The sequence below is a fragment of the Ambystoma mexicanum genome, chromosome 1p, assembly GCF_040938575.1.
Source record: "Ambystoma mexicanum isolate Mex_15411 chromosome 1p, UKY_AmexF1_1, whole genome shotgun sequence".
Lineage (NCBI taxonomy): Eukaryota > Metazoa > Chordata > Amphibia > Caudata > Ambystomatidae > Ambystoma > Ambystoma mexicanum.
In genome coordinates, this window is record NC_090921.1 from 835,855,070 (window position 1) to 835,880,979 (window position 25,910).

General features: G+C 43.7%; 1 protein-coding gene across 2 annotated transcripts in view; it reads right to left on the reverse strand.

Annotated features, from left to right (window-relative positions):
* PIAS3 (protein inhibitor of activated STAT 3) overlaps nucleotides 1–25,910 on the reverse strand; it is a 588,108-nt gene that overhangs the window by 481,700 nt on the left and 80,498 nt on the right. For both annotated transcript variants that reach the window (XM_069652797.1, XM_069652796.1), the window contains exon 3: nucleotides 6,965–7,049. In XM_069652797.1, the coding sequence (XP_069508898.1) occupies nucleotides 6,965–7,049 (85 nt within the window). The remainder of the gene's footprint in view (nucleotides 1–6,964; nucleotides 7,050–25,910) is intronic.

Genomic DNA, 25,910 nt, shown 5'->3' on the forward strand with positions numbered 1-25,910 from the left:
CGATCAGTCATAAAAGTTTGTTTTGATAACGCTTTATCCCATTAAAAAGGGAGAAAAGTCACTCATGTGAGGTCTGAAAGCCCATGTCATTGTGTTTCTTTTGTCAAAATGTCCACACACACTCACCGAAAGGTTGCATATTGATAAAATCACTATAGCTTGTTTACCATCTGCCTGGTGTATTATAAAGGTCTGATGCTGGAATCACCAAGGACCATGTAATCCTAACAGGACAGCGTTCAGTGGGCGCTGCTGATTTCTTTCTTGATTCATGCAATACATGTTCATTTACCTTCTTAAAGATAGTGGCACAAAAACCTTTTGAAAATGACAAAGTTAAAATACACATCGGCACGAATATTGCCTAGACCACCACATCACCACAGCCCCATCATTACCATTTTCCCCAGGTCTGAGAACATTAGGACCCTTGTCATGTGAGTTGAGATGGAGGAATGCTTTCATGGGTGGTGTCACAAATCGAGGAAAGACCTGAGAAATATCTCACCCCCATTGCTCTGGATACTTCAAATTGAATGGAGAATCTGTCCTGCCAGTGCCATATGCAGAAGGCAGGTGAATGATCAACCGAAGCAACAACTCTAGTGCCAATGTGCAAATCTACATGGAGGACAGTGGGGAGGGGGCAGTTTATATATTGGCACAAAGCACTGATAGGCCCAGTGTTCATACAGTCTACAGAGCTAATGTTTTTTTGTGGACATGCATCAGAAGGGCATTGAGTTCATTTCCCCCTTTGAATTCTGGGATGTGTAGTTCCCCATCTTTCAAATTGGTGGGAAAACTACAAATCGGCTGATCTTGAACCTGACTCTACTGATCACAGAAAGAGCGGTCACAGCATCAAAGCTGCATTTACTAATGTGGCCTCACTTTCCCTATGCTCTTGTCTGCCAAACAAGGCCCCCTTGGCAGATGCCATATCCCGCAGTGCAAGATCCAGACTGTGCAGCACTTGCTTACTGCAGCCTTTCCAAATCAGATTGAAAAGCTCACTTAATAGCTGCAAGCTCTAAAACGGTATACCGATATAAACAATGTGACGGTTATTATAGTTCAATTAAGCTGTGCACTGTATCTATAACGGTATACTGGTATACTATTACACTCCTACCCAGCACACACTATCTTACAATAGGGTGCTGGAGGGGTTACTTAGTATCCCCTTTGTCTAGTTTCTCATACAACATTTTTATGTTACCCTTTCCTCGAATGGCTGGTGGCAGTGGTTTACTTTTAACTACCGTGGTGTGCTTTTACCGCGGGCTGCGTTTGCAGCCGCAGTAAAGCACCCAAGGGTGCCATTTTTGTCAAAATGGCCCTGGTCTTCTTTTTTCGCCATTTCTTTGTGGAAAGGTCCTTGTTGAGATTTACTCTACGCGCCAAACCAGGTTTGGTCCCTTTTTTCGTTTAGTCTTTGGCGGGATTCACGAGTGAAGCCTGCCTCTGGCTCCAGGGTGTGTGGCGGGGGCAGGAAGCGAGGCAAGTGCCCGAAACTCCCTGTGCTTAGTCTCCTAGGAGATAGGAATGCACTCCTAGGTGATTGGCCAGCTAGTTGTCTGGCAAGGACAGCCACCCTGCTGGGTGACTGACAGCTAGGCTGGAATGAATGGGAGAAACCTGCATAAAAGGCAAGGCTTTTTGGCTTGGAAGGCAGAGTCGACCACTGGACGAAGGAATCCGAAGAAGAACTTGGAAGAGACGCCTGTTGTAACTCCTGGACCGTTGGTTTGCCCGGTGAAGCCCTGCTGCTGTGCTGAAGCTCCAAATTCGTCTCGATTAGAGAAGCCCTGCAAGGATGACTTCTCCCCTTGAGTTGGTGGGACCAATCAACTCCAAAGTAAGCCACCTGACATTCTCTCGAAGCTAGTTGTATTTCCACTGCTGTTGCTGCTGGAACCGAAGAACCATGGAGAGGAACACCAGATCATGTGCGTTGCTTTTAAGTTGGCCAAGAGCTCCAGGAAGATCCTCCGGACTCCCAGGAAGGACTGACCGAGCCTGAGCCATGTCAACAGAGAGCTGGACCCCAGATGCAAGGAAAGCCCATCTCAACAGCCGAGAGTCCGCAGAGGTGCTATTTGCTGAGACACGAGGAGCTGAAACTGCGAAGTGCCATTGAATAGAAGTTGGTCCTTTTCTGTCGCCGACCGTCCCGTTGCAGTGCAGGAGTCCTCCAGACGTCCTCCCTCTTGTCCCCACGACTGAGGCCCAGAAACACAGGATCTGCAGAGCTGCACAGGAACAAAAGCCAGCTGGAACCATTGTTCTTCTAACCAAAGGTACTGTAAAGTCTAAGAGAACCTACCTCTTGTTGTGTAACCTTACTTGTTCTCAGTGAAGACTTGTCTTGGTTGCTTCTGTAGAGTTGCTACCACCTTCTTTACCTCACAAGCATAATCAGCTTGAGGCCCTACTTTGATTTCTTATTTTCTACAAAGACTTCTAAAACATTGTGCAAGACTTTTACCTACCTATACGAAGTGCTTCAGTTTCACCTAGACTTTTGCCCAATTGATATTGGCCTGGCCTGGCTCCCTGAATGACCCTTCTGACTTTGTGTTTGGTCTTCCTTCCAGGAAGGGGTTAACTTACTTTGCAATGGGGGGTTTCCAAAAGTACTTGCCTGCTTCAGAATATTTGTGAAATCTCTTGTTTTGTTCTAATAACCTTTATTTTTGACATATCTCTAAGTATTGCTCTAAATGCAACAATGACATATTAATGTCCACAGTGTCCTAGCTATAAGTCACCTGAGGGTGTAGGAAGTGTATGTGCCATCCCAAATGGGTACTTGCTAATTTAGAGAAACTAAGTGTGTATTTTAGAGTCTATTTGTGTATTACTATTATATTGCCCCTTCTTGAGAAGGCTTACTCAAACTGACTGTTAAATAAATTAATAATTGTTTAATCAAGAAACCTTGGGGCGGTGACTTCAATTCTATATTAGATATCAACCTGGATAGGTCGGGCTCCAGACCCCGCCGGCTCTCCAGTGCGGCCTACACTATCCTGAAAACTCTCCCTCATTTCGGTATTGTTGACGCTTGGCGGCTCTTGTACCCGACCTCCCGCACGTACTCCTATTATTCCTCAGTGCACGACTCGCACTCGAGAATAGATAGGTGGCTCATATCAGATATTTAGATCAGATGCCTCACTCATCTAGCGATCCTCCCTACAACCCTATCTGACTATTCACCGGTGACCATCCCCTTTGCATCTGAACTCGAATCCTCCATTGAGGAATTCTTTGAGGTCAACACCATCTCTGCACCATCACAGGCCATTCTCTGGGAGTTCTTTAAGGCATACATAAGGGGCATCGCCATATCCAAAGGGTTCGGTATGCTGAAGGGCATCCGTACGGCCATTGCTGACAACAAATTGACCCTGGCTACCCTTGAGAGCCAATATGCACTTAATCAATCCCCTGTAGTGTTAGCGCAAATAGGGACGGAACTAGATACATTCCGCACGCTGGCCGAGCGTGAGGTTAAATTCCTGGATAGCCCTCACTCGTTAAGGAAATATGGAGAGGGTGAGTGGCCGGGCTGCTTGTTAGCCAGGCTGATGCGCCGAGAGTTTGGTGCCCCCAGCATACCGGCGATAGAGAGACCCGATGGAACACTGGCAACTTCACCACAAGACATCAATGGTGAATTCATTGCGTTTTATACGTCCCTATATTCAAAAACCGAGGGCGCCCAGATACCAGAAATCGATTCCTATTTAGAAAGCCTCCCCCTCTCAACCTCTCTACTGACACCAGCGTTACTCTTGAAAGGCCATTCACCGCTGAAGAACTTACTGAGGCCATTGAATCATTGGCATCGGGCAAGGCACCTGGCCCGGATGGGCTTCCCATCGACTTTTATAAGCAGTACAAATCTCTCTTGGTTCCAACATCTTCTAGCCCTATGGGAGGAGTCCTGTGAGAGAGGCATACTCCCCCCTACACTTCGTGAGGCAATGATAACGGTCCTCCTCAAACCTGGCAAACCCCCCACTCAATGTAGCTCCTACTGCCCCCTATCGCTAATCAACTGCGACGTTAAAGTATATGCTAAGCTATTAGCTATTAGCTATTAGCTATTCGGCTATCCTCATTTAGAAGATCTACTTCCCTTAATCTGCGCAGACTCTTCAATGTGATAAGCAGAGTCGACCCTGAGGGGCAGGCAGTGGCTGCCACCCTGGTTATGCAAAAGGCATTCGACTCAGTGTTGTGGGAATACTTGTGACGTGTCCTAGTCGAATGTAAATTTGGCCCCAAATTTCAAGCCTGGGTTAAAGCTGCTCTATACCAGACCGTCGGCCAGAGTCCGCACGGAAGATAGGTGCTCCACTCCCTTTCAGATTGCCAGAGGAACAAGACAGGGCTGCCCTTTTTCCCCACTAATATTCGCCCTAGCCATGGAACCCTTTGCCGACATGATGCGCCAGTTGCATTCCCATAGAGGCTTACGTACTGCAGGCCAATCTGACATTATCTCCCTATACGCCGACGATGCCCTTCTTTATATCCGGTCCCCTGAAAACAATTTGGCCCCAATCCTAGAGGATGTGGTTCGGTTTGGGTACATCTCTGGGCTTAGGGTAAACTGCTCCAAATCTATCCTATTCCCGCTTACAGATGCACACCCCCCACCCCCTCTGGCCGAATGGGATTCTCATGGTCCCAGTCTAACTTCACGTACCTGGGTGCGGTGGTTTCCCGACACACGGCGGAACTACGCGAGGACAACTATAGTAATGACCTCACATATCTGGCCACCAAAACTACTAGCTGGGTTAAACTTCCTATCTCCTTGGCTGGTCGGATTGGTATACTTAAAATGGTTCTTCTACCCCAACTCCTCCTACTGATTCACTAACTTACCGGTGTGGACGGGGGAGGATTTCTTCCGGTCACTTCGCCAAATAAACTCCTTCCTATGGCATTCCGGTGCAGTCCGACTCAAATTGGCAACCTTGACCACTCCTATGGAGTATGGTGGTTTTGGTGCTCCCGACTTCACCAAGTACTGGTTGGTGGCTCAGTCCCAATTCGCTTCCTACTGGTTCAACACTGCCAACCCCCTCCCTCCCCCCCCCCCACATCCGCTTAGAGAAACTTACGGTCAGTGATCGAGTAATCTGCTCCCTTATTCTCAAACCTGCCTCCACTGACCTTGACTCGGCGGACCCGGTTGCAAGCAAGTCCTTGGCTCTCTCTAGGATCTGGAAACTACTAGGTATACTGTGCCCCTTTCACGGAGACCTTCCGCTCTGGAACTTTTTCCCTGATGTCCCGCACATAACACAATCTACTGTGTCCCATTGGGCCGACGCTGGCTTCTCAGTGCTTCGTGATATTTATGAACAGGGCAACTTCCTCGAGTGGACTGATCATCCTCCCCATCTCAAGCGGAAATCGTCCGCATGGTTGCAATACTCCTCTCTTCGGAGAAATCTTAGAGCCAGATACCCTGAATTCCCTACAATTCCACCTGATGAGCCCATTATTACAGAGCTATGGCTCGTTCGACTCCTTTAGGGGAAAGGTATCAAGGCTTTACGCTTTACTTCAGGCTAGAACTGCCCCCCCTAGGACTGAGCTGATACGTAGGTGGGAGGAGGATCGCAGGGTTGAGATTACTGATGAACGATGGTCCCGCATGTGTGCTCACACTCACAATGTGTCGTATAACTCTAGGTTTAAATTAATACACTTTAAGGTATTACACAGATTTCATCACACCCCAAACAGACTTCATATGTTCAATGAACTCCCCTCATCCTGCCCCAGATGTGGTGCAGACTAGGCCTCCTATATCCACATGATCTGGAGCTGCCCACATCTGTCACAATTTTAGTTCGAAGCATGTTCCACATTATCTGCTATACTAGATCATGTCATAAAGCCGTCCCCGCTTCAATGCCTCTTCCATGAGTTCCGCCAGTTAGGACCGAATTCGAGGAGGCTGGCGGGACTCTGTATGCTACTAGCAGTATGCTGCATCTTAATGAACTGGCTTCGGCCTAGAGCACCTACACATGCGCAATGGCTCAGAACAGTCACATGGGTACATGATACTGAGGAAGCCTGGGGTGGTCTGCAGCATCCACACTCTAGACCGAGAGACAACTGGCGGAAATTTCACAGCTACATGTCCGCTGGCACTTCAAACTCAGACACTGGATCCTCTGTCTCTTCCCCTCCCCCTCCAGTTGTTTTCCCATGATTTGTGTAAATGGTGTCATGCCGCGGGATCACTGACTGGACCCCACTTGTCCTATCTGTACACATAATGCAAAAGCTGAACTGTGAAGTATGCTTGTGTAGAGTTATACCTTATTGTTACAATGTGAGTGTCGCTACTTATATGTGCGTTGTCAAGTCAAATAAAGGTATACAAAATAAAAAAAAAAAAAAAAAAATCAAGAAACCTTGTGTGCAAGCGTTCATTTGAATACTTGTCACCGTGAATCTCGGTGTAACTACCCTACTGCTCACATTGACCCCTCTTGCGATAAGCCTGGCTGCTCAATCGCGCTACCAACCTACGTAGTACAGACTTCTACCAAAGATTGGGTTCCTATTGCCAGAAGGTCAGGGTTGTTGTAGTGCACCCAAAGGGTAGTGCATACAATCTTGCCTAACAATTGTAAACAAATCTGAACAGTGATTCTAATCAGTAAAGTATGCAGCTAAAGAGAAGACATAACCTTGGTCTGGCTCGAAATATCGAAAGATTAGCACATCCAAGATGAAATAGATCCAAGATGAAATAAACAGTAAATTAACACCGAAAGCCACTTTTTCAGAATTAATCTTGCTGGTAGAACACAGCCCTTCCCACGGATTTCTACTGAGATATTGCTCAGGATACTGTACCAAAACAAGAGTTGTGTGCAATTGAACCCCTTTAAAGATGAAGAGCACAGAGTTTATTTACCGGGATGTGAGAATCTGCTGGACTTGCTGAGGCGTCAAAGCGAAAGTGAAGTGTGCCTCTTCAAATCTCTGACTGCTTGTGGAAGCTGAAGAGAAAAGAACAGGATAAAGGACACGTTGTTACCTTTAAGGGGAAAAAAGTAACGCAAATTATGCTTTCATTGAATAAACGATCTGTAGAATAATAGGAAATGAAGGGGCGTTGCGGCTTGGCCACCAGAATTGTAACAAAAAAAAACTCATCATTTTGTTTGACATGCGTCATGTCCACTCTGCCTCCAGACCAACCACCCCTCATGCCAACAGTTAAAACCTGGTCTGAATCCTCCAAACAGGTTCCCAGAATGGTTGAAATCGAATTCCTTAATTCATCCTAAATCTGACATAAATGCGATAATTCTATCCTTAAAATATCGTACATCGGACCCAGATTAATGACTAATCTAAAACTGTAATTTGGCCTAACATTTAGTACATTTGGACCCAACACGTTTAACTATTCCCAGCAACTGTAAATTGTATGATGGTAAACCCCTCATAAGGACTGTTCGCATCTGTATCCACTTAACATATGTCAGTAACCCTACTGATGTACAGCAATTCATTTCTTCTGGTTCGCTTAGAGCACAAATACCTAAAAGAAATAAGAGAACGCTGTTTGCCCCAAGGTGCAACATCTCGGACAGTTTTTTTCCACGGATTAACACTTTTGCAAATCACTGTTGGACTGGGCACTGGTGAAATCTTTGCTAGGCTGGGGAGGGGATGGTATTGGGTGCTGTCAATGTTGAGGCTGGCGAAAACAGTCCACCCTCCAGAGGTGGGGTGGGATGAGGGTTCATGACTGATGCATTGCCGTGAGAGTCCGGGGATCAATTACAGTGCCAACTGGTGTAAAGTGTCATTTCATGCCAGCGCCTTCAGAGCTGCTGCCGATCGAGGACACTATATTTTTTTCCTGATGAAAGCAACACAACTAAATCAATCATGCAAGCTGCAACCTTCAGGTCGCACATGCAAGACCCCGGGGCAAAGGTCACAGCTTGTGTGCCGGTGCCGAGTATACAGGGTAAAACTATGGGTCGTGGTAACCTTGGATGCGGCTCCAGTCCCGAGAGTTCAAGTTCACTGGCCAAAGGATGAGATGAAATCAGAGGGGCACCAGAGAACAAAGCATAATGGCTGCTTCCCGAGAGAGTGCTCTGGTGATCTCCCGCACCAATGCCAAATTACCGGTGGATGGGCATTTTGCAGGCATTGAAATCACAGGATCATATGGCGGAATATCACTTTGGAGCAGAGTGAGGACTCCAGCGAGTTGCAAGGAAGCTAGTAAGAATGTTTAAGGCTGCAATGGAATGCTAACAATATTTAATATTTGCGTATTCTTTCCGCAACAATATCAAAGACGCTATTGTGCGTTTTAAGACATTTTGCTTTTGGGAATTCTGTAGGACCTCTTTGAGTCCCCTTGGCTGATTTGATTTTACTGTTTTTTGGATCACCATCTTATTTCTACTGTTCAGAGAGACTTCTACTGAAACCCCCCTCTTGAGACTGCAGTTCTTTTTACACACAAGAGCATATGGTCCTGGGTTTCCCAAAACACCCCACAGGAACATGTGTTTCCCAAGCGCTCCATTTGTACACTACAGTGATTAGATCACTATGTCGGTTGTAGGGGGTGGCCTAGTGGCAGCTATTTAGTTGTAGCTTCACGAGGGGTGCAAGCCAATTTATCACATTGGTAACCCAATGTACCTTTTGGTAGCAGTAACAATGTATTGTGTTGCCAGTTTGTTTTAGGGGCTTCATTTGTTAAAAAGGCAACAAAAGGCAGACCTAAAATGGCTACTGTGTACATATGGACTCTTTGTGAGCCCAGTGAGTCATCCGCCAGATTGCCTTTGACTGGGTTTGACCAGCCTGTCCCTGGACTGGCCAGATAACATCCTGCCTGACGGGGAGGTCTGAGTAGAGTGCAGAATGTAGAGGCTTACCAGCTCAGCTGGCCACCTAACCCTTTGTCCCTAGCCCTCTATTGTGATTGCTGGGCTAGCTTAGGTGCGCCCTTGCGAGTGCCTGTATATTAGAGTAAAGCCTGTAGCTAGGGCTCACAAAACCTATTAGTCCACTCCCATTGGCAGAGAGATTTTTTGAATGAGTACCATTTACATATTAATCAAACTTGCATGCAAATATGGGCATGTTTGAACTGTTATTTGGCATTTACTGCAAACTTTGTGTGCAGTAAATGGCAACTAAAATGTTCACTGGCCTTTGGGTGGCAGCACTGCACCAAACTAGAAATGTGCTTATTGTGACATGCAATAGACAGGAAATACCCATTCTCTAATGGGTAATCCCGTCCCCTGCACACCTATCAATACTGAGGAGGGACCCTCAGTCAGGTTTTACCGAGACTGAATCTCTTAACGGTCTCTTAATTTTTAACCTTCACACAAGTATTGTTACCCATTTTTTTGTGTTGTTGCTTAAATGAAGCAATATTTATTCATTCAATATTTAGGAAAACAAGAAATAGTTGGGAGTAAACGCTCCTCTTTTCACAATTATGTGATTTTGGCTTAAATCATATTGCGTATTCCTGGTTTTACATTGTCACCAATTAATACCACAAAATTCACATCCGATATCTGTTCCAGAAAACAACTTTGTACACTTTGCAATTTCCTCAGTAGTAATAACTGTACACGTTTCGAGAGGTAACTCTCCATCAGGAGTGGACATTTATATACAAGTAGTACTTGACATGAATAATCTTCAAATATTATTTACAAACATCATCCTTATTAGAAACAACTTCATGCAGACGGTAACAGTCCTGGTGTTCAATATGGCGGGTTTAAACACCAATCTGAAGTAGTGGTAACTTGTCCTCAGTCTAAACGGTGGTTTGAGTGTGTGCCTACAACAGAAGTCAAAGAAATAGTTTTAGACTATTGTTTTGCCAGTAAATATGGTAAATACACGAGTGAAGAGGAATACGATACATGTAGTTTGTTACCTGATGTGGGGGTCTAATACTGTTCCGACATGCCAGTGGCGTTAGTATGATTGTCAGTAGCCAAAAATAATAGTCTGTTATCTGTGCAAGTAATATGGTTCCAATTAGAACACTATATTGCACAATTTCCACTTAAGGTGATCGTGTAAGTTTATTCCAATTTACCTGCAGAGGTTATTCGTGCACCTGTCGAAGGTATTTATAGTACTGATTTGATGGCTCTCTTATTCATTCGGGATCGTCTTGCACTAAAAATAACAAGTGATGTGTGACAATCTAACCTGTTCCCCCCTCTCATTTTGTCTCTGCTATTAGATAAATTAATGTGAAACAATCACAGTCGCTTACCCGACCCGCGCGGTATTCACTTCTTAGTCTCCCGATCTCTCCTGCTGCACTGAGCGCAAGCGCGTTGCTAAGCAATGTTTTAAGAATGTACGTGGGATCGCGTGCTACGTGACGATCTCGGGTGCTCATGGGAAATGGAGTTTTCTCCATCATGTGTCCACCGCGTTATGAGAATTCAACATCCATGGTTAGAGTTATGTGTTCATGTTATCTGATCTTCAGACATGAGTATATGTTAAGAGAAGACATAATGAGCCTTATTCTGAATCGACAATTGCGCATGGGTCGGGACAGTTGTGCCTGCTCTATTTACCCTGTCAAATGGATAGGTTTCCATTATTTCACAGTGGGTTAAACCATAATAGAATTTTGTTCCTCCATACCATATTCATAGTTATAAATGCGTTCTGATTTCTAGCAGACTCCAAATAATTGGGTGATGTCAAACCAGTGCATTTTTACATTGATATGCTCATCTCAATAGTTTCATTCACATGGTTGGATGGCTGTCTCTCAACAATCCATCTAATGGCAGTTGGGTATGCATGAATCACAGAAATACATACAATGAAAATTCTTTGTTCATTCCACGAGGTTCTAGGGCCTCTAATTGGTGAATCCAAAACAGTTCCCAGCGGCACAGTATCTGCTGAAGATTACCACCTCTTGGTGGTTTGGACACCTTTTCCCACACTACAAATTTTAGCTGTGAGATCGAGTGCTTTTTATTCATAAAGTTTCTTGATACTGGTGACAATGTTTTTTGTGCGAATGTTTGACTTATGCTCTGCAATCCTGTCCTTCACTCTTCTTCTTGTCTTTCCAACATAGTACTGTCCACATGGACATATCAATGCATACATTAATAATTTACTTTCGCATGTGGCATAGTCTTTCAATTCTATTTTCTTGCCTGTGTATGGATGTCTTAAATTGCTGCCTTTTTGGACGTTATTGCAATGGCATGTGACATGCACCATTTTACAGAAAGCCGTGGTTAATAATTTGTCATCTGTCACCATGGCGCAAGTACACTTCTCTTAGGTTGAGTATGTCAATTAAGGAACTTGTGCTACAGGTCGAGTGGGATTTTAAGAATTTGCAAGGCCTACTGGGCCCAAGCTCAAATTTCAACTAGAATTCTCTGAAGAACCCGGTTTACTTACCTGTTAGCATTTTCCCACCGTTTTACTACCATTGCTGTATTTTAAGGAACAGATCAAGCAATACTGTTTGATGCAGTGTCCTGGGTTAATCTTCGGTTGTGGTTTTGGCTACTGGACATCTTCCCCATCCTTTTCAGTCCTTCTGCTGGCTCCACTTGTGTCCTGGGACAGGACCTCCGTGCTGGAGTGCTGGAACCGTCTAGTTTTACCACCAAGTTCCTGCTTTAACACAGTGGTTGCCCTTCCTTGCTGCTGCTCGCTGCAGTCACCTCGAAGGGTGTTCAGACTCGGATCCCCCACCACATATGCTCTTCAGGACTGTCCTGGGTTGCCCACCACAGTCTTTGCCGTGCAATATTTTTCTATGCCAGGTGTGCTCTCCTTTGACCTTAAAGCTGCTCAAACCTGCTGTGCCAGGTTCTCTGTGTTTGTGTTGTCTTCGTCAATGCTGCTTTTGCGTTTGGCTTGACGGTTTTCCTATAAAAAGAAAGCAAGTTGTGCTTTTCCATCCCTTTGGTCATTATTTGCCCAAGGCTCAAGTTGCTGGAATCATTGTTTGGAGGCAGAGGGTGCTCCTTTGGAGTTGTGCCCTCTTTCCCTGGGATTTGCCCTAAGCTGCTGTCTAGAGGAGCATGATAAGTGGGTTTTGGATTCCCTCTATACAAGCTACTACCTCAACCCTGTTGGAACTGGGCTCCCGGTTGAGAGTATGCATTGGGCCAAAAGGGACTTTCGTTAGCCTCTACTCCCGTAGGTTGAAAAGATCTGCCAGACATCTGTCCCAGAGTCTTCATGTATCGTACTTTTTTTTACCACCCTTTTTAGAGCTTCATCTACTGCCCTACCAAATAAAGATGATCGACTGATAGGGTGGGCAAACAGGATTGTTTGTGTCTCTGCCTTGAACCCTGAACCCTTTAGCATTGCATAGCATTTTACAACAGTAGGCCAGTTACCCCAGCGACTTTGTTCTATCAACCAAGTAGCATCTATACTCAATACCCAATGCCCAACTACCAACTTTCTTCAGCTGCTGCCCAGATTCTGAAGCAAAAGCGACAAATGCGTTTTTCTGTACATGGGGGTCAGATCTGGAGTACACGTTTCCCCCACTTAGCCATGACCTCAAGAGTTCCATCTCAGACGAGGAAGACAGGCAACATGGCTGTTCTCGATAACACCTTTCTGGTTTCCAACTCTACTGGAACTTTCATTAGATTTTCTAATCCTTCTAGCCCCAGTATATCACCTTCTGGCAGATCCCATAGGGAGGACACACCCAATGGCAAATGGAGGTGCTCAGGCTTGGAAGAAATTGACTCTCAGGCCTTTCCAAAATGGCTGAGAGATGCATTAGGCAGTCCTAGTCTCCAGGTACGGTCAAGAACTACTCATTAGCCTGGAAGGGCCAGTGCCCAGAAAGGGTTTTGAACTCTCTTCACCAGATATGGTTTACGTCCTGAACTGTTTACAACTGGTGGAGGACAGTAAAGCGTATAGGAACGTAAATACTTACAGGTCATCTATTTCAGCAGTTCATGAATAGATCTTTGGTTGAACAAGTGGGCGAGCACTAGTCAGTGTAAGTCGACAATCAGAAAAATATACAGCCTTGTGGGACCTTAAAAAAAGTTCGATTCTGGTCTTTTTTTGGCTTGTCCAGATAATTTGCAGTTTGTTAAAGTGATTGTTTGGAGGTGATGAACCAAAATAGCGGGCGGGCTGGTGGTTCCCAATCACTGTAGCTCATGCACAACTAATCGAACATAACACCTGTATAATGTTCAGCAAAGCCCCTGGAGACGTCTGATGTGCCAGGCTGGTGGTGCCTAGGTCTGCAGATGACACCCAGTGTCCATAAGAGACTTGTGGTGTCTCCCAAGGTTGCCATTTTGGGAACGGGACGAGGCGAGGCGAGCGGGCTTGTGCCAAAGATAGAAGGCATGGGGATGAAGCTGTGAGGGACGATCAGCCCTCCCTGGCTGAGGAGTCTCCGACAGGTCGGAAGGGTGCCAGGAGGCGGGGACCGCTGCACCCAAACACCTAAGGCAAAGTGTAGTGAGGGACACAGCAGAGCCGAGGCCTCGGTTCGGGCCGGGATGTATCCAGTTAACCAAGCCCTCCCTTCATCCTCCCTTGTGTCTCTGAGAAGTGTCCGACACGTGGCTGCATGCCTTATCAAGGGTCTACGCACCTACAACCACATCTTCCCGGCCCTCATCGACCTGCACTGGCTCCCACTGCACGCACAAATCACCTTTAAGTCTTGCTGCATCATCTATAAGGCAGTCACCCAGCTACCTCGCGGGGAAACTCGCATCTGCGGTGGACAGCACACCAACAGAAGCCAGGACATGTGCAGAGTTGAAATCCACCACCCCAAGACTATGGAACCTCCGCCCCGTCGCCATCAGACCCCCCACGCTCCTAAAATTCAGAAAAGAACTCAAGACCCACCTCTTCAAGGAGTCTCTCCTTAACACCTAGGCCATCACGTCGCCACTTGCACCACCTGACTCACTAGACACCAGCCAACCCTCTGATCCCCACCACCCAGTATAACTGTACCCCTCATCTGTATCCCACCCCCACTGTATATTTGTTCTGTTACCACTGAAAAGTGCTCTGTTATGCATCTGCAATGTTGTACACCTCTGTAAAGCGCTCTGTTATATTTCTGTATTGGTGTATATACCTCAGTAAAGTGCACCATTGCTTCTCAAAGCTAGGTCCGCGCTCAACATATACCATAATAATAATATTATTAACAGAAGAGAAAAGGGAGCAGGACCCCTCACAAAAAGCAGAAAGATGACATCGAAAAATATATATGGGTTACGCCAGGAGGTAGTCGGGCTGGGATGTCTTCTCTCAGAGCAGAGGAGCCCCTGAGAAGAGGGTACCTGGAGGACTTCAAAGTGTATTTGAAGGCCTGCCTTCGTGAACTGCAAGACAACCTAGCCAAGGAGATGTCGGGCCTCAAAGAAGGGGTGACCAAAAGCATGAACAAACTACGAAGAGAAATGGACGCTGTGGGGGGTAGAGTACACAAGGTTAAACAGTCACTAGCAGACGTGACAGTGCAGGTTCCCATGAACTCTGCCAAGATTGTGGAATTGCAGCAGAAGGCGGCGACCTTGGAGGAGAGATTCGAGGACCTGGAAAATAGATTGAGGTGGGGACATAGAAGGCTGCAGTTCTGTTAGCAATATGTATTAAAATTGTAGGCATTGCAAGGGTTTAACATACATTCTCCAAAAACAGATCACTGCAAAAATCTTTTGTGGGATCCCCTAGCCTGCAAAAACACAGAATGTCCATGCTAGATCACAGCTGTTAGGCCTGCGTCGAGAGCACGTGTGAAGAGCTGACCTTATTGACTCAAAATATTGTCATACAACGATGTAACACTAAATCCTGCCACATTGCTACCCCTCCCATCGGATGAATTAAAAGTAATGCATGATTGTATATTAATATCAGATGTGGAAACGAAGGGAAGGGCAGACTTGATGGATACTCCAATTGACAAACCTGATGGTACCTTGTGTTCAGATGGTTCATGTTTTAAATCAACAAATGGTACTACCACAGTAGTATATGCTATTACAACATTGAAAACCATTGTGAGGCTTATAGGATATCTCGGCTTGCGAGATATCCTATATATCCCTATATATCCTCTCCACATGTGGCCAGGGGATGGCAGCCACTCGCTGATCCTGACCCTGGGGGTGGCCATGCGAGAGAGGATCACATGGGGAGAGGTGACCATAAGAGGGGGAGCGAGATATTGTCAGAAGAGACATGGTATCCCCTTTCAGGGATGTCCCCTCTATTCCTCATGCCTTTATGACATATTGTTATCTAGAAAAGGAAACGGCAAACCAAACTGATAATTCCCTACATGTTCACAACCAGGAAGAGGGATAGCGGAATGAAGATCTACTGAGCCCTAAAGCCAACACCACGCTCTAGTTGTTGGGAGGAGTGGTGCCATGAGGGAATCTTTAAAATCCATGCAACTGTTGCAGAGGAGATAAACTCACAGTGGAAGTCGGTTCCAGGTAGAAGGAACGGCTCAGCGAAAGCCCAGCTGCATGCAAGGCCTGCAGTTGAGGGAGAAGCAGACAGAGTGCTGCACAACACTGAAGGACTGCTGATACTGCCGAGAAGGAGAAGCAGGAGAGTCAGAGCTCTCACATCGCGTGTGACAGCGGAATGCGTCACCTAGACCGCGGAAAGCAGGTAAAAGAGCAGAGAAAGAACGGGATGCTCCTCCGAAATGCTGGCAGCCACGGAAGCTCACGTGGGCCGCCGAAGCGGCCACGCAAAACCTGTGAGCCCAGCTGGGGAAAGTGGGACATCGGGGCGCTTCACAGCAAGTGCCACGCACCATGGGAGAGGGCGGAAAGCCCTGTAGAGGTGACAAAAATTAACAAGCTGTTAAGAGGAGGGACGCTGACTAATTGGGCATTAAAAGCATGGCAAAGGCTGAAGTTTGCCATCAGTCCAAGTCACACACCCCAAATTGAGAAACTTGTGAACTTTTGTGAGAAGCCCTGGCAGGATAGTAAACCAGGCAATTGTGAAAGAACCTGGCAGGGGAGTACACCAGATTTTATGCGAGTTGGGACCCACACCCAAGTAGTGGAACTTTTCAAAGAGAATCTCAAAGATGCAGCATGCCCTACGAGTTTTAATTGCATTTGTGACACTGTGAAAAGAGAATCCCAAAAAAGATACATTACCCAGGATTTTGAGTTATATTACACTGTGAGAAGAGAATCCCAAGGAATATTCATACCCTCAGGATTTTGAATTGTAGTTATGACATTTTAGAGAGAATCCAAAGGAAGACTCGCACCCTTAAGATTTTGAACTGCATCACATGTGTAAATGAGCTAGGGAAGGGAGTCAGTTCCCCGGGAGTGAATTGCAACGCCAAGAGCAGAGGGCTATCCTCTTGGGCTACAGAGAACTTAATTATTATTTTGAACTTTTTGGTTTGCTGAAGAGAAACCTGGTGAAGGGAGCCATTCCTAGGAACTGTAAATACCATTTATTTTATTTATTTTTATATGGAAGTCATTTTGTAGGAGTTCATTTATTTTTTTAACTTGAATATTTCTGCACTTTTCAGATCAGAGACAACACCCAGAACACTTTAGAGTTTGTTTTAGACGGAGGGCTAGCATAGGATTCAAGACTCTACATTTTTGCTTTTGACATCTGGACACAGGACAGACACTTAGTTTTTGGTTGAGGTAGGGAAATACCTTAGAGTAGGGACAGCTAGGCATTTCCCAACCCCCTTTATTTCAATACATGTTTGTAACAACAAACATGAGCCCTCTGTGTCCGCGTCTCATTCCTGGTTCCTCAAACCCCCACAACAAACAAGACCAAGCCACACAGAAAATGTAAAGTGTGTACTATTAGGTTAGATTTTCATTTATATGTCAAATCACCTTCACATGTGAGAGCCCCAGCACTTTTTGTTGGACTTGTGGATTCTTTTTCTAAGTTCTTGAGTAAGTGGGGATCTTTTTCCTCCCTCACCCTTTCTTTTACTCTTTTTATGGGTGTCATTTCTCCAACTCTCCATTGTTTATTTTTGAATCTATACTTTCCAATAACTTTTTGGGCAGCTACATTTTATTATTTCAGCACACAGCACTTTCAGTGCAGTGTTCCTGGGTTGCTTCCTTTTTATTTTCTCTTGATTTACCCTTGCAGAACACAAGGGTACAGAGGGACTTTTATCCCTCTACATTTTATAATGCAGCAGTCAGACGCGAAGCACAGTGGTTATCCATAAAAGCCTGTGTCGACTTTAAAAGGAATCTCTTTATCTCAATGACTGCATTTCAGAAAATCTCACAGTATGTACTCGAATAGATCGATTTCCAGCATCCTGTTGATAACCCTGCACTGCAAGAGCAAAAGAGATGGAGGGGTTAGCTTTTGTGTCACAGCTCTCACCCTTTAGAACACACTACCACTGGCTCTCAGAAATTAAGTCACATACAATTTTCAAAAGACTAAACCTGGCTGTTTGATAAATATGACCAACACCGATTATTCAAATGGCTTAATTCATAACTATCCCCTGTCTGTTTGTATATCCTATGTATCTGCTATACCAAATGCTGTGACACCCTTGGGTCTGGCGTTACAACATTTTTATTTATAAATAAATGCAAGACCAGCACACCCCACCTTATGTGGAGTGCTGGGGAGATACATGGCAACTCCTTCCTCGCAGCTCTTTTACTGACTGAAGTGATTTTTACTCGCAGGCTGTCAAACCAGTCGCGGTAATGCACAGAAGGGTCAACATTCTGCTAGAATGGTGGATTCTTTCACCATTTTTAGTGTGCTTGTCAATTCTTGGTCCTTCTGCTGTCCTGGGTGTCTTCGGCAGGAACTCTGTGTAGCCCACCGTTGTCTTCTGGTGTACCCGAGAGAATCCAGTCCGTTCTGGGGGGAGGGGGGTGGTTTAGACTGCTGTCCTGATTGGACAGTCAGCCTGCCCCTTTCTGTAAACTGCAGGGAGAGTGCAGAGGATGTGTGTGGGTTCCTGTATAACTGGCCTGGATCAGGAAGCTGAAAAGAAGTCTACCACTGGAGCCGAAGCCGATGAAGAGGAGAAGACTGCTGTACTTCCTTCCAGCAACCAGAGAGGCCTGCTCTGTAACCACTGCCTGTGCTGACCCCTTCATTCATGCGACATAGGAGTCCCGAAGACGGCGACTCCGACCCATAGACTGTAGGGACCAACCAGTCTTAAGAGCTGCATTTTTAGCTATCCAACGACAAGTTGAGACCTTCCTGGGATGCAAACCGCCAATAGCCTGGGACGTCAACGTCTTCGGAACGTCTTCGGAAGATTGAATCTTGCTGAAACTTTGGACTCCTGCTGGCCCTCCAGAAGTAAGATTCCACTCCTTGAAATTCCCTCACCAGAGTGCTGGACGGAGATAGTGAAGCGAATCTGTTTGGCAACAACCTTCCTTCGTCTGATACCTTGAAAAGGGTGCCAAGATCATCAAACCGTGAGAAGCACTGAAGAATCCTTTGAGAGCCTTTTCTGTCAACTGCTGCTGCAAGTTACCGTCCAGTGTCCTTTCTTTCGTCACCACGGCCAAGAATATATAGACTGGGTCCTGTGCTGCTGCATCGTGAAGGCGTCCGTCTGCAAGCGCTTCACTGAGGTATTGTGTAGCGGAGGGTAATACTTACCTAAAGTCTTGTGTCGCTCCTGTGTGGCGATTCATGTAGTTGGAAGTTAGCCCATACCGTTTGCTCAGGCCCAACACTGGAACACTTCTAGGGAGCATTCTATGAAGTCCCTGAACACTTCTACTAACTCAAGACTGAAATGTACTTGTTCAACGAGAAATCCTCTGCAACTCTGACTTTCCTACAGTTCTGCCTTATCCGGACCTGCCTACAGCTGGCTCCTGGACCACCAGGGTCCCCCCTCTGCCTCGGAGATAACTCATGCTCTAGAATAGGGAAGGACTTCTAAAGGATAGCCTCTGTAGAGAAATGATACTTTTTTCTAAGTACTTACTTGCTATTTTTAAAGTAATTACTTGCTGTGGTTTTGTGTGTAACTTTGTTTCCTGAAACAGAATAAGCTACAAAGTGTTAAGAAGTTATTACTTACCTGTGAGTTGCTCATGTGCCCTCTGAAAAGTATAGTTATTTACTTTACTTAACATTGGTGTATCTACATATTCCTGAAACAGAATAAGTGTAAGGGTTTACTACCAATAGGGTTTTACACATTTTAGAAAGCTTTTCAAGGTGCTTTTCTGAAAAAGTCTTATAGAGTTCTTTATTACCTTAGAATTGTGTTCCACGTGACTATTCTGAAAAGCATTGCTGGTATAACCACATATTCCTGCAAAAGAAATAGTGCAACTGTGTTTTTACTAATAGGGTCTTAGGCGCACCTGCAAGTGTATTCAAATGTACTGTTTGCTGGGTCGGACTGTGTCGGATTCGTCTCTTGGATGTTCGTTGCAAGCTGCCCTGTCAGCTCCTAGTCAGTGAGAGGAAGCTCCATCGAAGAACGCAGTGAAATCCGCCACTAACATTGGAAAAGTAAATATAAAGACAATGTGGAACAGGCATTAGTTGGGACTCTATGTTGGGACTGTGTCCTCATCTCCAGCACTCACGCCTGCTTCCCTGTTTGTTTTGCTTCTCCAGAGGAGCGGGGGACGTATTCGGCCCACCCCCTTTTTCTCAGAGAAACCTAGAAATACATAGGTGACTGCGCACCTGTGCGTGCACCTGCAATTGTATTCAAGTGTACTGTTTGCTGTTCGCTGCTCGCCTTTTGCTTCCATTAGCTCTGACGTTGTGAGCTGGAAAAGGTAAGAGGGCTAACATAATGCTCTAGATTATTATAGATAAAATTACAAATTTTATATAGGGTCATATCCTTCCTTGCTCATTATTTTAAATGATATGCCACCCACGGGTGGATTAGCTATATAGTTCATTTACCAGTTGACACACATACTAGCTCTTCTTGGATGGTAATAGACGGTCTAGCTGCAATTACTTACGCTAATCGACTTGTCGCCTTGTCTATAAGTTAACCAGTGGTGTTAATGGCGCAGCGCTCCACTAGTCAAAAAGTCCCATAATGCTTCCCTCCAAACACAACACACTGAGCTTGGATACGAGTAATTTAGGTGTTGTTCCGTCAGCTAGAACTAATTGTGCATGCAAACAGAAAATCATTAGCAAGCCTGGATTACTCACCGAATGCAAGCTTGCTAAAATGACCATGTTCTTCAGTAAAATTGAAAAACCTATTGCACACCCCAGAAAAGAAAGTATGGATAAGATGACTCCCCGTGAAGCTGAAATTAGCTCACTTGAAATTATGGATGAATTAACCGCAGCGTTCCCATGCATTGGCATCAAATTGTTTGCCCAAGCACTCCCTGAGTCCTCAAGTTAAATTGGATATGTTAAAAGTGAATGCTAAAAGTCTAGACTCTATAGATAACTTTAAAGTAACGGATTGCATGAATGATTGTTTGAATGATATCATAGCTGATTCGCAAAGTGCAGTGAGAGCTGATAAGAAAGATAACATTTCGGGTGGTGAGCAACCTTCTGCCGTAGCTCAGAGTAAAATAGTGGAGAAAAACCTTCTCTTGACATCAAGTGAAAATCCAATTATTGGCAACATTGCAATAGCTATGACTAAAGAGTCACAATGTGTAAAGAAACAAGCAACGGTTGAAGCACTATTAGTCACTCCAAAGATTAACAACAATGATGGGACATGTTCTCCAGCATACTTCGCGGTCGATGCCCGTTCAGATAGAAAAAAAACTAATGAACAAAGATTGCCAGTCCACTAAAGCTAGGCGAAAGGTTCGAAATTGATCCAACTACTCGACAGATTGTTGTCAGACAAATGAGATTAGCTATAGAGAATACTCCTTCTGATGCAATGGTGACAATAGTCCCTGACAATTGTACACCTATTAATATATTACATGAATCTAGCAATGTAAGTTTTGTTAGTATGAATACAGAAGAGCTGTTTCAAGCATAAGAAAACCTGGCAAAATGTGAAACTATTGAAGGTAAATTAGCGATTCACTCTCTATTACTATATGAGATAAGTACAAAAGAAAAAGAAAAAAAAAATCTAAAGATTCCAGTACTAATACCCTAGCAGAAACACTTGTGGAAAAGTCGCAAGTAAGTAATAAAATCTATCAGGTAGTAATAGATTGTGTGCCAGACGCAATAAATAATTAATACACAATCTCGGAAATTTTGCTACCAAAGAAAAATGTAAATACAGAGAAACAAACCTCTATTAAAGGCAAGTTTAAAAACCTATGGAAACAAAAAACACTACTTAAGAAAAAAAAAGCATTACCAAGCCTTGATGTACAACACTAAACAAACACATGGTACACTTCATGGTTGTCTAATTGATACCAGATGGACTCTGAATATCAATCATATCGTGCTATCTCTGTCCGTGGAAACAAAAAGAGTAAATCCAATAATTTGCAAACCCTGGTCAATTTTTAAAGAACCTAACTACGTAGGTGATCACACTGCTGTGATTCATGAAACAGGCAAGCATGATAGTCTGGTGGAGAACGCGGCTAGAAAGATCTCACATGTAGATATTCAGAATAGACTAGTGTCCAATATAGAACCTAAAAGTAAATCACGTAAAATAGCCACAAATCTTCGCCCACCTATAATGAAACAGAGTGCCGTTGCACCCGATCAATCTAAAGAAATAGAGAATCTTGATGGGTATTGGCAGTGGCTGCCCGTAGTCTTTAGATCACATTTTGAACAGCGACCCTGATGAATGTGACAATTGTATCTTGGAATACACGTGGGAATTCGCACTACACTAGTGACAATGATTTGTTAGCAAACATTAATAAGTTCTGCATAGTAGCCTTACAAGAGACATGGCTAACCGACACATGTGATATTGATTGACGATGCACTCTCCAAAGTAAAGCGATACAAGGACCTAGAGGGCACCCAAAAGGTGGTTTAGTGACTACAATTAAACATCCCTGGGCTGGGAAGATAATAAAAGGATCTACTAACATGGTTTTAGCATTAACTGTTGAGTGTAATTTATCCCAAGTGTCTTCCCTTGTTGTAGTGAATGTTTATAATCCACCGAATGGAACCTATAATAAAGCAAAAATAACAACATCATCTAAAATCCTTGAAGCAACCTGATGTAATGTGCCCATTATCATAGTAGGTGATCTGAATGCTAAAATCAGTTTTACTAACGAACAGAGGCCCGAAGTGTTAAAATCTGAACCAATCACCACTGATTACTCCAACCGAGTGGGGAAAGCATGTGTTACAATGTTTCCTAAATATCAATTGTTAGTCCTCAATGGGAACACTGCTGGAGACTGGGACGAAGTGGCCAAGGTCTGAGCACCCTGGACTATATCATTGTTTATAAAAGTGCCTATACATTGGTAGTAGATATGGCAATAGGTTGTAGGGAAGAAAGTGATCATCTTCCCCTCTACCTCCTATTGTCGACCTTGAATGTCAATAGTAATCCTGATCGCCAAATGAAAGGCGATATTGGAGATATTGGAGTAAACACTGCAAGAAATAGAATTATGTGGAAGCCAACTAAGCTGGCAAAGGGACAAATCATAGCTGAACCCGAGTTTACGAATTTTGCTGACACTAATGAAACTCTCTCTACTGAGCTGTCTAGCTTGCTGATTATTAAATTTGGCCAATTAACTGAAGCTATACAATCTGCCACAACAGTAAAGCGTAACTATAGATCAAATAGCGAACAATGGAATCCAACACATGGGAAAAACAATATATATGACGCTGCAATACATGCTGCGAAAAAAAGGCTCACAACAACCATCAGAGAGCTCCAAAACTATAAAAGTATAGAGGCAACAGCCACTATACGCATAGTTAAAAAACAATATAAACAATGGCTTTATCATCACTGCAAAAGTAAACGCGAAGAGATATGGCGTAACTTGGCGTTTCAGTCAAAAAACGAATAGCCAAGGAACGTGGGCTACTATAAACAATACTAAACAGAAAACACTACCCATTAACAGTGTTCCTCGAAAGCGATTTGGTTACTCATGTAACTAAAAAAAAAATTAAAAAATAAAAAAAAAATTTAAGAAAACACAAGGCTCCTCAGAAAATGAAGAAGCTAGTAGTTCTAGTGAAGTGATGGTATGGTGCGGCTCTTACACTTTAAAAAATCTAACCACACTGATCAAGAATCTCCCTAATTTGAGAGCAGCAGGCCCAGATGGCACATGCAAAGCCCTGCTGGTCTATCTCCTGATAAATGGGCACGCTTCTAACCTATCCTGTTTCAATGGATTGGAGCTAAAGGGGAGATCCCCGATTCATGGTGTAGAAGTTTAATCCTACCCGTTTACAAAAAAGGAGCGTGGAAAGATCCGGCCAATTACAGGATGTTGGCGATGCTTGATATGCCCACAAAAGTTAACGCTAAAATATTATTAGAACTAATTCATTGGATATCAGCTCACCACATCCTACCATCGTATCAGTCTGGCTTCAGAGCAGGATCATCTACTTCTCATAATATTGCAATCCTAGTAGCCACCATTGAGTAGTCCTGGCATTGTCGTGGGTTACCGGTATATGTAGGCTACTTATATTTCACAGCGGCTTTTTACACAATTGTGCACAGCAAGTTGTGGGCTAAACTAAAAGCTGGGGTATTCCGCTGGACTACTATACACGATCCAGCTACTTTATAATGACATATAGTGCCTCAATGCTGAAGGTAAATTGTCAGAGACCATACCCACCCAGAGTGGAGTCAAGCAAGGTTGTGTACTAGCTGCTACGCTCTTTAACCTCTACCTTGCTGACTTCATGTGCGAAGATTTAGAACCTAGCACAAATAACATCAAAGTCGGAACAGCTAAGATTGGATAGTTGGGTTATGCCGACGATCTCCTTCTGCTAGACTATACATCTAAAGGACTCCAAGCGAAGCTTGACGCTCTTGCAAGATTTGCTGCTATGAATCACCTCATTTTTTACTATAGGAAAAACAAAAATAATGAAGTTTCATCGACAAGCATAAATAAGAGATAAAAAGATTACCAAGTGGTATATAAACACCCAACTGATTGAGGCCGTAGACTAATATAAATACTTGGGAGTTATTATTGATAACAAGCTTAAGTGGAAATTACATTGGCGCTAAATAAAAAGAAAATGTATGGTAGCCACTATGGCTTTGAGTAACTTCATAGGCTGTCAAGGCAATTTGACTATAGGTACCATCATCACGTTGCATTCTGCAAAGATAGTGTCATGTTTATTGCATGGAGCTGACATTTGGGGAAGCCATTTCTCTAGAGAACCAGATAAATTTGAAGCAAAAATCTTAAGAATGCTATTGCGAACGCCTAAACATCTCCCCTGTGAATACATTCTATTAGAATGTAACCTAAATGGTGTAAAAAGCATAGTACAATACATGATGGCTACCCTGTATGCAAAACTGTTAAGATTAGAACATTATATGTTTATTGTTGAAATGATAGAGCAATATGTTAAGTCACATAATAAACAAGATCTAATGACTATCCACAAATTCCATCTAACATTTCTTAAGTGGACAACAGAAACAATCCATAATTGGCCACTATCTTCTATCACTAAGATTAAATGGCTACTGAAACGGTCAATATATGATCTCAGTAGAGAACAAAATATGGTTAATTTGGCGACCAAATCCAACAGTGGTTTATATTTAGAATTTTGGTCCAATATAGTGTATAAATCTGCATACTAGCTGGCTTTCCCTGACTGCAAAACTATTCAAAGATACCTATTGTTTAAATATAACTTGTGCAATGTATTAGAAGTCCTATGTGCTAAAGTGGGAATTGAAAAAGAAGTGAGATACTGCAGACTATGCGCTATGAATATAATTGAGTCGGCCAAACATATCTTATGTGATTGTGAGAGTTTGCCCTCTTTGCGGCTTAAATACCTGCTAGCTTCCGATAACACCAAGAATAACTGTGATACAAGTGAAATATGGGAATGTTTGTTGAAGGGTAATGATGTGATCTTGATTTGTCATATGATGTAGTTTTATCCATTTGAAAAGAATTGTCTTTTGGTATACTGTTTTTTTAAATAGTAATTTTAATAAGCTTTCTTTTTAGAGTAATATTTTGGATTATTGTTAAAGATGTGGAAACTTTGTAATGTATGTATGTGTGTCTACATGTAAAGCCTTGTATGCTGTGTGTATATCATCAATAAATAAATAATAGGGTCTTACTCACTTTGAATAGCTTCTTGCATTGTAAATGTGTATAGCTGAGTTCTTACTTATCCTACACACTGTCCTCCTGAAAAGTAATTTACAAGTTCTTGCTTACCTTAGAATTGTGTTCCGCTATTCTCAAAAGTAATTTGGGTGTAACTATATTATTTTAGAAATTAAATAAGTACCATAGTATACTACCAATAGGATCTGCCTACCTTCAATTGCCTTGAGTCATTATTAAAAAAAAGTCTACTAATGTGGTTTTACTGCCCTTGAATATCTTACTACTGCCATTCTAAATGTGTATCTCTACGTTTTACTCACCTTGAACTGCATACTGCTATTGTAAATATGATTTATGCTTTGTTTACTTACCATGCGCATTGTGTTGGCTTTTATAATGTGTTTATGACTTCTAAGAGTACTTGCGTCTCTGAAGGATTCTCTTTGCCTGTGTATAAACATACACCAGTCTATAAGTGTTTCTTTGGACCATATGTATACCACAAGTTCTTTGTACCTTCCTACAGTCCTCTCTCCCTCCAGA